At 38.9% G+C, this 13,502-nt stretch overlaps 1 protein-coding gene across 1 annotated transcript in view; it reads right to left on the bottom strand.

Moving 5' to 3' along the window:
• NR3C2 (nuclear receptor subfamily 3 group C member 2) overlaps nt 1–13,502 on the bottom strand; it is a 371,722-nt gene that overhangs the window by 162,677 nt on the left and 195,543 nt on the right. The window contains exon 3 of the mRNA XM_012556240.2: nt 10,066–10,205. Coding sequence (XP_012411694.1) covers nt 10,066–10,205 — 140 coding nt within the window. The remainder of the gene's footprint in view (nt 1–10,065; nt 10,206–13,502) is intronic.

The raw sequence follows: 13,502 nt of genomic DNA, 5'->3' as shown, positions 1-13,502 counted from the left end.
ATGTGCCTGTCTGCTTCTGTAAAGATTTACAGCCTTGGAAACCCCATAAGGCAGTTCTACTCTGTCCTACATGGTCACTATGAGTTGGAATTGACAAGATGGCGATGGGTTTTATGGTGTCATTTGCTGCTGAAGTCATCACTTATTTCCTCTAACATCAGGGGTAACAACAGCATGAGTCCCGCCAATGGTCACTGCCAAGCAGGCCTATTCCATCAGTCCTGTGGGCTCAGTACACTCTCCAGGCTTGCAATTTCAATGCAGAGCTTCCCACATACTGCAAACAGCCATAGCAGCCACTGACAGCTGTCTTCCTAAACCAACTGATGTACTTAACTGCCAAACCGCCTAATACCTAACTATGTAGTTTCTTTATTTTAAAACTTTCAAGAAAACATTCCTTGGTAATGAATGAACTTTTTCAGAATTTTGTCCCTCTGCTTTTCCTTTCCTCTTCACCTGGAATGCTTCCTCCCTCTTGGAGAACTAATATCCAGTCGTCTCCACAACCTCATCCATTCTAAACTTCATTCATCATCTCTATTCTTAAAGCAATTTATTTCCAAGTTTCTGCCCAAGATCCCCATCATTCCCCAGAATTAACCACCATCAAGCTCTGCCAATTCTTTCCTTACCACGGAGACCTCTGAGCTAGGCTGTCTGCTCAGCTCTCACCGATTCCATCCGAGGTCAGGCCCTGTTCATTTTCCATCATCCACAATCACAGTCCAGGCATATTCTCCTCTCTTAGAGGGTGCCCTGCATGACTGATTCATGGCATAGCACCAAGGGACAAAACTGCTTAAGCCACTGCTTCCCTTACTTCTCCTGTAAAGAATCCTATAAGAAGATTCACTGCATTTAAGAGAAAGGCTGAGATTTCTCATTCCAATTTTATGACCTTCCATAATCTGACCCCAGCATCTTTGTTCAAGCTCCTCTTCCACATCTTCTGGGCACGGACTTGCTCTGCTGGGTCAGGCTTTCACTGAACTGCTCAGATGAGTACACCCCGGCCCAAATCTCCACCTTCCACTTCCCCACTGCTCCCCCTAAATGCATGCCCATCTTTGTCATCCTTCAAGGCCTCTATTTTGGCATTTGATTGCAGTCAATTTAGCAGATTTCATTTTGGGTGTTAAATTATTCTAAAGAGTATGAAAGTATGCAAGTTGTGTGATCCTAATTATACCAAGAGTGCAAATTCCACGTCCTGTGACTCCTGGGCCTGTTTCTGAGCCTCTAGGCATAAAGCGGGGTTCTGGTGGTGCAACGGTTAAGCGCTTGGCTGCTAACAAAAAGGTCGGCAGTTTGAATCCACCAACTGCTCCTTGGAAACCCTATGGGGCAGTTCTAGTCTGTCCTATAGGGTTGCTATGAGTTGGAATTGACCCGACGGCAACAGGTTTGGTTTTTTTTTTTCTCATTTAGGCATAAAGTGGCTGGATATCAGAAAGTTGAAAAGTCAGCAGCTTTCAGCTTTGCATGAGGAAGACCATTCTCCCAATGGTCCTCTAAGCCTGTCAGGCTACATCTAATTTTTATCACACACAGGAAATGAAATATAGGAAGATAAAAATTTTAAATAAACCTTTAGATTAATATCAAGATGTTAAAGAGGTATTCAGGATGGTAATGATAATTCTAGTATAACAGGATAACTGTTAAATTATAATGCGCTCTTCCTAAATATTCTAAAGCCAGGGATGTTGCCCTACTTTTTGATGAGTAAAAATAGTAGGGATCTGATATAACTCTGTGAGAAGCAGTATAGCTTATGTGTTAAGCACAAAGACTCAGAATGCCTGGGATACCGGGGTTCAAATCCCACCTCTGCTACTTCCTTCTATCTGTGTGACCTGGGACAAGTTACTTAACTCTTATAAACCTCAGCTGACTGATCTCTAACATGAGAATAATAATTGTACCTATTTCATAGGGATTATAAGGATAAAAAAGAGAATATAAAATAAAGTTCTTAGCACAGTGAACACAAAATAAGTACTCAAATATTGTTATTATGTCTAAGAGCTGAAGGATCATATTAAACCTTGTTTAAAAAAAAAAAGTCAATTTTTCCTGTCACAACAATTGCTTAGAGAGTTCAGATTCAAAGACTACTACCTTTCAAAATGCACAAAACCTTCAGCTGATGAGGGCTGTTACAAGAAATAAACGAGATAAAACATGGAGTACTTGGTACAGCACCTGGCATCTAGTAAGTGCTCAATAAAGATAGTTATTATAATAAAAGCAGGTGACTGATGGAATAAAGCGTTTTTTTTCAGCACACTCCTTAAACCTAAACCAATCTTCTCCATTAGTATCAATGAGAGAAGTTACTTTTTAAATCTCAGGTTACAGTTTGCATGGCATGACCAGGCACATTGAAATAAAAATAACTCATAAAGATTTTCTTACAAACAGGCAGTCTCCTAAACTAGTTTTTAAGAACACCATGATTCAGGTGACTCATCATTTTCTTTTGGGATGGCTTCGAGAAAGGTGAGAGCCAAATTTGTGGCCAGCCTCCACACAGGCCTCAGGGTATCCGGTCCATCCACCATCCTCATTCATGGCTCTGTTTTCCTCTTTCCTGCCCTCATCGTCCCTTTCTCTTGTTTTTATCTTCACTTACTTTACATTTCCTTTTAATTCACTGTAAATCTGTTGCTGCCATAGATTTTTTTTCCTGAAATATGACGGGTTATAAGCAAACAAACATGGGGAATAACTCTGAAAATGACTTACTGCGCTCCTGATTTATCCGTTTCAAATCTATCACGTGAAATGCACCTTAATTTAAATTTTTAAGCTACAAGCATCTCTCTCCGGATAATTCTAATTTACTTTTGGCCCACATGTGCCTATTTCAAATCACTTTCTAATAAATTACTTATTCAACATATTTTCTAGTTCACAGAAACAAACAAATAGCCTGGTGACAGAAACAAGGGTGAATCCCATACATATATTGAAACAGTTATCAAGCAATCAATCAACAAATGTTGCTTACACACCTGCTACATGTTGGCATTGCCTCTGTGCTGGTTAGCAGATCAGATCCCCACGGTATCATATTTAATTTGGGGCTCTGGACTGGTTAAGGTTCAAAAACAATCAGAGCATAATGATGAACAAAGAAACAAAACTGGGATTGAAAATTCCACACATTGGATATGTCTAAAATTTAGTGAAACCCTGAATAACCAGAGACCAAGTAACTAGGATTTTTCTGTGTACAACTTGGAAAAGGAAGGGTCTCCTGGGCTTATGATCCTAAGGTTCTTACTTTGGCCTACTCCTTTGTCTCTCCAAATGCCCAAATTTCTTAGGCAACTGCCTCTCCTTTTATGGATGGTGATTATAAAATCATAATTTTCAATCTGGTCTTGTTCCTCAGGCTTCAGAATCAAACATCCAACTTCCTGTTACCCATTAGACATACTTGGATGACCCACAGGCATCTCAAACTTGTAGTCCTAAACCGAAACTCATCCCAATCCTTTTACCCTGGGACTATTCTTTTTTCCATAGCATCTATGAACTTCTCATACACTAGTATAAATAACTCATTTACTATGTTTAATCTCTTTCCCATGCCTCGCTAGAATGTGAACTCCACCAGGGCAGGGATCTTTGTCTCTTTTTTTGACTGATATACTCCAAGATGTGCCTAAATATGTCTAGAATGGTACTTGGCATTTAGTAAGTGTTCAATAAATGTTTACTGAATGAACCTTCCCTTCCATGCCGTCAAACCTGCTCCAGCTCCAGTATTCCCAATCTCAGCGAACGCCATGAGCCTGGGTAGTAACCCTCACTCCTTGCCTCTTTACCTCCAAAACAGAGCTGCCACTATTACTTCCCAAATAGTCTTGGTATCTGTCCCGTCCTCTCCATTCCTACCACTGCTGGCCTGATTCTAGCCCTGGTCACCTCTTGACTACATGCCTACAAATACCAGAACTGCCCCCCTTTAAACAAACACACTTGACTGCAGTCAGAATACAATGCAAAACTGAGTTTGCCATTCCCTTGCTTGAAAACATTCAGAGGTTCTGTTATGCCTAAGGGTGAATTCAGGCTCCTCTTTAGAATTCAGGAGATCCAATCTGCTCATTTAGCCTCATCTTCTATCACATCATACTTCAGATTTTACTCAGTGGTAACACCAAATTGCTTCTGGTTCCCTGTGCAGACACCCTGTCCTTGTTTCCCTCAGAATTGCCAATTCTAATCTTTCAAGATTCAGTTTCGGGGTCCAGCCTTCCCTGACCTTCCAGGTAGGCCTAAATGTCATGGGTCTGTGTGTTCCCATAGCAACCAACTGAAGGGCTATAAAAAATCTGGGCAAACATTTGGTATTAACACTAATGCTTTATGCTTATGTAAGGAAAAAAGGAGAGTTTATAAAAATCATAGATGTAATCTACTGGGTTGGTATTTATTTAAGCTCTTACACTAAATAACTAGAAAGAAACAGGTTACCTGGTTCTCAATTTCTAGTAAAGAAAAAAAAAAAAGTCACTTAATCTTTAATGTGTTTCATGAGAAAACCGTGGAAGCCAGGGCAGTCCTTGGTTTCCTATCTCTGCCATCACAGGTACTGCAGCAGTGACAATGGCCTTGAGTGCTCATTAGCTTCCTGTACATGGTTCATAGGAATACCAAGGGCTGTACTGTATATCATGAACTGAAGATATATGATTATACATTAAATTATTCCCTTGCTTTATCATATCCTTAATTTAAAAATTCCTTACAGTATGTTGCCAGCTGTAAGGATATTAACTATGTTTCGATTATTATATTAAAAAAAAAAATCTATTGCTGTTTAGTCAATTCCCACTCATAGCGACCCTACACAACAGAGCAGAACTGCCCCATAGGGCTTTCAAGGAATGGATGCTGACCTTTTGGTTAGCAGCCAAGCTCTTAACCACTGATGCACCAGGGCTCCAATCATTATACAGCCATCCTGATTTAGGTTACGTCCACTAAATTTAAGCTTTCCATTTTGCAACACAATTCTTGTATTGCCAATCCCTCTTTCTTACACACACACACACACACACACACACACACACACCCCTCCCACTAGCTCAAACTCTTGCCTGTTCTTCTCCTTGTGCTCATAAGCATGTACACAGCATTGATAGGGATACAAAAAACCAAATCAAACTCATTGCCATCGAGTCATTCTAGCTCATGGTGACCCCACATGCTATAGAGTAGAACTGTCTTACCGGGTTTTCTTGATTGTAATCTTTATGGAAGCAGATCACCAGGCCTTACTTTCGTGGCACAGTTGGGTGGGTTCAAACCACAGACCTTTAGATTAGTGGCTGAGTGGAAACCATTTGCACCATCCAGGGACCTTTGATAGGGGTAACTTGGGTATACGCCACAGGGGAGACATACTTTCCTCTGGAAAGTTTACTCATTGATTTTAGAAATGCAAAATTAAATAGTAATCAACCATTACATTTCCTTAAAAATATTTTCCCCATAGGAAAATCTACAAATGTAAAGACATTTGATTTATATGCTGATTAACTACATGTGAAAGGAATGAGGTACAACTTCACAAGCTTGGTTGTCTTAAAATACTGTATATTTGAGGAACCCCAAGACTAACCTGTAGTTTTATCTTTTAAAGCAATTTCATTTCAGGGAATACATTTATAAGTCATTTACTCAGAGGGAAATGTCTGAGTGTAGAAACTGACATCACATAATTTGGCTAACCTAACCAAAATATGGATATGTTAGCGTAACAGGTCTGCTTACAAAAATATAAATCCAACTGACTTTAAATAATGAACTCTCTTCTTTTACAGCCTTACAACCATTCAGTGATCTGTGGTAGCTATGACTCCCATACTCGGCTTCTACACTGAGTACTTGAAAAGATTAAGTAATAAAATACTGTGTTGAATCTAGTCAACTCTGTTTATTGAGGAATCACAAAAGAAAATACCCACATGGGATGGAACAAATGGCAATTTATGGTTAGAAAGATACTGAGACTGTGAAAATTCAGCCTAGAATTAGAAGTTATAGATGATTAGTCAAAAGGCCTGTACAAATTATTGGGCCAGTTCCACTGTTAATTTACTGATTTTGGATGCAGGGAAGTCACTTAACCCTGACTGCTTTTATGCAACACAGGTACATTCACATGTATACATTCAAACATTTATTTGGTGGTTACTATATATCTGTAGTCATGCTAGGTTCTAGAAATAAATAAGACTCTGTCTTGCCCTAAAGAACTTGTAACAGAGGAGCTGAGGTCTACTTGGTGGCTCTCAGTGTATACTTTTTCTCTGCTGTGCAATTCCCAGAGGTGGGACTACACTAACAGATCACAGAGGTCCATTACAGGAGCACACTTCAACAGTCCAGTTCACACTGGAAAAGACCTTCCAGGAAATTTCAACAGATCCTCCATTTTCCCACTTTCACACACACCCTTTGAGAATTGCTAGTTTAGAAGAATTTTACCACCTCAAAGGGCAGCTCTATGGACAAAATAACCTATTACAAGAAAAATGAAGATCTAATGAAGAAAAATGAAGGGCTGAAAAATGAAGACCTAACAATGCAATGTTACAGTGTATCATTTAAATTATCTCTCTGCACAGACATTACCAGAGAACTTCTGGCATTTGTTCTTAGAGAATAATAACAGTCTCATTATTTTGATAACACTTTACAATTTATAAAGCATCTGCAAACATTTTTTCATGTAAGTTTTTATAGAAATGCTAAGGTAGAGCGATACTACTTTTCTTATTTACAGACAGAGAAAGACTGAGATGCAGGTAAATTAAATAACTTGCCTGAATCTCACAGGATAGAGCAGAACTGTCCCATAGTGTTTCTAAGGAGCGGCTGGTGTATTTGAACTGCCGTCCTTTCAGTTAGCAGCCACAGCTCTTAACCACTGCGCCACCAGAGCTCTAATGAGAGGCGCAGCCAGAAATTAAAACTAAGTCTTCTCACTCCAAAACCAGTCCAGTTTCTACCACAAGGGAGAACTCTATTAAAAAAATATATATATATGCTTAGCTATTCTTTTTCATTTTAAGATAGAAAGGTTCTAATAAACTTTCATGGCAAATAAATGATTCTAATATAAAAATAAAACTATAAACTTCCATTTGTAAAGTACAATAACATGGCTCTTAAAAGATGTTGTTGGCAAATAGGATATTCTGGATGAGAATTCTAAGTGTTTTTATATTAAATGTTTAAAAAGAAACAAATTAAGCACATATATCCCATTAAACAGAACACACAGGACACAGTTTAGACTTTCTAAAAATGATTTACAGTCTTCATACACAGTTATCATTATACTAAACTGTAGAGAGAAGTGCTCTAGGGCATAGAGCCTTAAGCCAATAAACTCAAAGCTCAGACAACTGTGCTGCTCCTTATGTCTCTTCTCTATTGGTCATGTCCAGAGATGCTAGTTCCTTTCAGCTTTAAGGGACTCCCCTTAGCTCCTTCTACCCACTGCTGCTCGGAATTCTCTACCTTTGTAATTTAAGGAGGAGCTTATCAAGAGTTATCAAGGGAAACCAGAACACCAAACTTAGTAAATATTCAAATATACATGCATACTTACGAACACACACACACAATCTCACACACACATACATACACACTAAGGGTACCAAATGATGTCTTTCCCAAGGTTTAGATCACTTCCTTCGTATGATCAAGTAGGCATGAAAGAGAGGCATCTAGGGTAGACTCTTTGGTGAACTCTAGAACTGATTAGGGCAAATGGAAAAATAGAATATGAGATTTGGAGTCAAAAGACTTTAGGTTTAGGTTTGGAGTCACAGGACTTAACTTCAGATATAGGGTTGGGTCTAGGTGTGTGTAAACAAGATTTACAGTCTTGTTTCATGCAGTTGAGACTGCTAAAACTCTAATTCTCAAATAGGAAATAACGATATTAGTAAAAATCTTAAAAGGCACGCATCAATTTCCGTTATTCATTGATTGGTTAGGTCTCCAATGAAGTAAATGTACACGTTTAGGCTTCTATATTTATTTATACCTCACTTATAAAAACAATTTTTTCTTCAGCTACTTCCACAGAAACTATTTAAGATAAAGCAAGAACTTTTTTAAAAAAACCTTTAGTTTCAGAAGTAGAGAGGGGCAGACTATGCAAACAGCAGAACCTTGGCTTCTAATGTAAAGGCTGACTCTTAGGTAGGGCCAACACCTCCCACTCCAAAATGTCCTTCTCCACACTGACTTATTTTTACACATCACCTTACTTTGTTCAGTAATTAGTGAATATAGCAAGGGGAGTTCTTATATTGGAAGGTACAGCACAAAGTTAGGAGGGTACCAGAGTTAAAATTCACCAATTTAAAAACTTCTTACAGAGACAATCAATCAAGGAGAGTGAGAAATAAATTTTTCAAGAGTCTTAAAAAAAAAACCCTCATTTTGGTAGTACACAAGTTTGTTTTTCCCATTTCTGAGAACTAAGCCTTCTGATAACAGAGCCCACGTTTTCCTAAGTGATTCAGTCTTTCCCACTCTAGGTCTATGAGGTTCAGTTTGGTTGACTGCAGCCAGAACTAGCTGATGAGACCACTGCATTCCCAGGCCACAATGATTGGTTAAGAGGTGGGCATATGATCCAAGTTTAGTCTAAGAAAATTAAATCCTGGGGTTTTATACAAACTGCTGCGAACAGAAAACCTATTTTTAATGGAGGCCTAGAGCTGCTGGTAGTCATCTTGCCACTATGAGAGGACTTTCTTGAGACTGGAACTGGAGCAAAGTCAAGCGATAGAGTGAGACTGAGTTCTAACGTCCTGGCTGTAGCCAAGCCTACTCCACAACTTTGCAGTTGTGTGGGCCAATGAATTACCATTCGTGCTTCAGCCAGTCTGTACTGGATTTTCTGTCACCTGTAACCAACAGTCCATATCCTGGGAAAGAAACAATGAACTCCTATCACCAATTCAAAGCTAGGTTTGGGGACTCCTAAATAATTAATAGTGCAAATAATGTAAAACCATGCAACATCAGTTAAATAATGTAAAGTCAATCCCAAAAATAATGAAATATTTTCTTGGCCAGCTTTCTCCTCCCAGAACTAAGGACACTATCTTGTGCTCTCTAGCAAAACATAGATGAAACATTCAAGTTGCTTATGTTTAGAGTCTGAAGCACCAATTCTACACTCAGAAAACTTTGCTGGGAAATAATCCTTAACGAGTCTTAATGTTGAGCTCCTTAGTGAAACTAAGTGTCAATTACACAATTTAATACTTCTACTAATAGCAAAAATTCTATATTTTCACAAGCCATAGTATTCAACAGCAACAAAACCATCTGGCCTGAGTCTCATTTTAATTAATTGCTGTAAGTGGGGGTGGAGAAAGACAAAAACAAACTAAAAGACTACTTCTCCTTAAGAAGTACAATTACTTGGGCAGAACCAAAAGCTAGCTTAAACATACAAAGTGAATCTCTGCCAAAGTTTTCATTTAATGTACTCTTAGAACTCTTCAGTAGGAATAAAGGACCTGGGATCTGAAGTAGCTGTTAAATGAAATTACTCTATATTAAACGTAACTTAAATCACAGACTCGATCCTGATATTAATGTTTTAATTTGCCACAAACACATCTGTTTACCCAGAGGCACAGAGAGGGCAGAGATGATGTATCCTGTGTGTGCTTAGTAAAAAATGCTACTCCAGATCACGCACATGAAATTTGTGAAGAAACAGAATCTTCTTTTTTTTAAGTGTCACCAAAAAACACACTGAAACAAACAAGGAAAAAAAAAAAAAAAGCCTTGACTGGTTAATCTAAGCTCACAATTTCTAGTTTTCCCCATTAAACAGTGCTCAGCTTCAGGCAGTTTATACACAAGGCATTATTACTATTTATCACTGACAGATGTTACATCAAAGAGTATTTATGAAGAATTTTCCAATAATGATATAGAGATAACTGTGCACATGAACTACACACTAGAAAAACGTGTAAAAGGAACACCCACATGAACATTTACCTTCCACAGCTCTTTTGAAGAAAACTTTGCAGCTGCCACAGGTTACTACACCATAATGACATCCCGAAGCCTCATCCCCACACACCAAACAGATTTTGGAAGGTCTTGAGGGTCCAGTAGAAACACTTCGTAAAGTAGAGCTGGGGAAAGAAATCGCGATTTAAATAATTATACTGTAATGGCACAATTGATATGCTGTACATCTTAGCTCAAAATGTCTCAATAATCAGAGCTCCATATGTGAATTCAGTAAGTATGTATTGGACACATACTATGTGACTTTCAAAATAAAGGTAAAATCCTATCAGCTGGGTAATGCTATCAGTAATTCTGTATAGTAAAGCTTCTCCCAGTACTGAGAAATACTAAATACTCACATATAAGCTTTTATCGTCCTTTTTCTGTTTTTGAGGGAGTTCACTGAAAAATATTATTTGCATTCTAGGTGGGCAGCGGGGAGAAGAATCTTGACCTAAGTCATCATGCGAGTATTTGCCATCCTTTCGTTTTGGCATCAAGGAGCTATTACAACACTTCTCAACACTCTTCACCCATACTCAGAATATATGTTTCCATTATGCCCGATACAAAATCTTCTCTTTTTAAAACTATGCACTAATTAAAAAAAATGTATATTTTTGCCCCTGCTGTTGACAATTTTATGCTTCCAAGCTCCTGAGTTTTTTTTCATGGTATCTTATACAGGCATGCCCAAACTACTTCATTTTGCTAATTTTAGGGGACACAGTCAGTACTAAAAACAAAGCAAAACAAAGTCACATACGGTAAATATCTGACATATCTTTAATGGTAAGAAAATGAGGGGTTCTAGGCAACTGTTTTTTAGGGACAAATGTAGCCCTTTAGGCAACAAACGGTTTCAATACTTTTTAAAGGGAAATCTCAAGATATATATTACTGCGTTAGTTAACAGCACAATCTGAACAAAATGTTTTCAATTATAATAAAAAATCATAGTTCTGTGACACTTGAGATGTGTACAAAGCCAGCACAAAAGTTGATTTCTTCATTCACAGTCCACGTGCATTTTTGAATATTTACTATTTTTGAATATTCTGAATACTGTGTGAGGTGACTGAGGAAATGAATATTAAAAAAAGAAAAAGTCTCTGCCCTCGAAGTTGAAAACCAACTGCCATCGAGTTGATTCCAACTCATAACAACCCTATAGGACAGAGGGTTTCCAAGGAGGAGCGGGTGGACTCCAACTGCAGACCTTTTGGTTGGCAGCTGAATGCTTAACCACTGCACCACCAGGGCTCCTCCCTCAAAGTGAGGATATAAACTATTATGGCAATTGCTATGGCACAGGGTAATATGGTGGCACACTGTAGGTTCAGCCCTCCATACTGGGAAGGGTGGGAATATCCAATCAGAAAACACTTCCTAAAATGTGACAGCTGGACTGAGTTTTAAAGCATGACTAGGTCACAGTCAGACAAAGAAAGGAAGTAGAGGAAGCAGAGTGTGCAATGGCTCAAGAAATGTGGGCTGGACGTGCTCAGAAACCTTCCAGTAGATTTGCTGTATGTCACGGCTTTTGCTACCATGTGAAACAGCAGGTATGCAGAAAAAAGACTGAAAGAAAATATACAAAAAGGCTAAGAAAGTTACGTTACGGTGATGATTTCCTTGTTTTTCAAATTAGCTAAAACGTGTAATATTGCGTTAATAATTTTTTAAAACTATTTAAAATGCTTTAACTAAACTCTCGCCAAAAACAGATGAAGGAATAAAGTATTCAACTGCTTGGAGCACTGTGGCATGACTGATGTTCTAGAAAATGACTTCTTAAATCAATGACTGAAACAATGTTCTCCAAAGTTGTTTCTCCTCCCGAGCAAAACGCTCTTTATTATTTTTATTAGTGTCCTTTGACTTCTTTATGGCATTTAAAACATTCCATTTCAGCATCAGTAACTTCTTCAACATTTTAGCCAGGAAAACTCAATCCACACTCTGTCTGACTAGTCTTATACTTCACGGGGAAGGATTACAGCTTTGTAAACATTTAGAATCTCACTTAAAAATCATCAATAAAATGCAAGTTCTTTTACACAACTACAGGCATACATGGAATATATATTTTGCATTTTGGTGGGCCTTGTTCTTAGTCCCAGCACTTTAAAGGCCTCTTAGCTCTAGTCTTTGGAACTCTCTTTTTCAACCCACGCTCACTTTCTCAATGGTCTCATCCAGTTTCTTGGCTTTCAATATCGTCAATATGCCGGGCACTTCCAAATTTTTATCTCTAGCCCAGGCCTCTTCCTGAAATTGCAGACCCATTTTCCAACTGCCTTCTTGACATGTCCACTTCGGTGTCCATTATGCACCTCAAACTTAACATGCCTAAAACTCTGCTGATCTTTCTCTACCCTTCAAACTTTCTCCTCCCTCACACTTCCTCATCTCAGTTAATGACAACACTTTCCTTCCAGGTACTCAGGCTAAAACTTTGGACTCATCCCTGAATCTGTTCTTTCACACCCCACATCCAATCTGTTATATTCCCTTCATCTTTGGATGAAGTGATGAGAGCCTGATCACTTTCCACCCCTCCTCTGGCACCACACTAGTCCAAGCTATCAACATCTCCTGTATGGGCTTTTGCAAAAGCCAAACTGATCTTGTTTCCCTTTGCCCCCTCCGTTCCCCCTGCGGCCAGAATGATCCTTTTTCACTTCTTATAGCTTTCTTTCTCAGTCAGTATAAAAACCAAAACCAGTTGTTGTGGAGCTGACTCTGACTCATGAGGTCCCCATGTGTGCCAGAGTAGAACTGTGTTCCACAGAGGTTTCAACGGCTGATTTTTTCAAGTAGATCTCCAGGACTTTCTTCTAAGATGCCTCTGAACCTCCAAGTCCACCTTTTGAAACTTTTGGTTAGCAGCCGAGCACAGTAACCATTTACATCACCCAGGGACCCCATTCACATGACCACAGGGCCACAATCTGGCTCCCTATAATCATCTACTCTCTCTTGCCTACTCCACTTCAGCAATATTGGCCTTCGTGCTAGCCCTCAAACACATAAGGAACACTCCCACCTCTGGCATTGCTGTCCCCTCTGCCTAGAACGCTCTTCACCTAGACACCTGCATAGCTCTACCCCACCCCACCACCTCCTTCAGGTCTTTATTCAAAAATCACTTTCTCAGTCAGGCCTTTCTGACTTTATTGAAAATGGCAATACCCCCAAATTCCCTTTTCTTATATATATATTTTTCATAGCACTTGGCACATCTAACATGGTGTCTATTTTACTTATTTAGTTTGTTTTTGTTGTCAGGGATTTCATTTTATCTGGATCCACAATCAACACCCATGAAAGCAGCAGTCAAGAAATCAAACGACATATTGCATCAGGCAAATCTGTTGCAAAAGACCTCTTTACAGTGTTAAAAAGTGGAAGTGTCA

The sequence above is a fragment of the Trichechus manatus genome, unplaced genomic scaffold (genome assembly GCF_000243295.1).
Source record: "Trichechus manatus latirostris isolate Lorelei unplaced genomic scaffold, TriManLat1.0 scaffold00059, whole genome shotgun sequence".
NCBI classification, from domain to species: domain Eukaryota; kingdom Metazoa; phylum Chordata; class Mammalia; order Sirenia; family Trichechidae; genus Trichechus; species Trichechus manatus.
The sequence above is the reverse complement of the archived record's forward strand: the minus strand, read 5'-3'. Positions and strand labels throughout refer to the sequence as shown.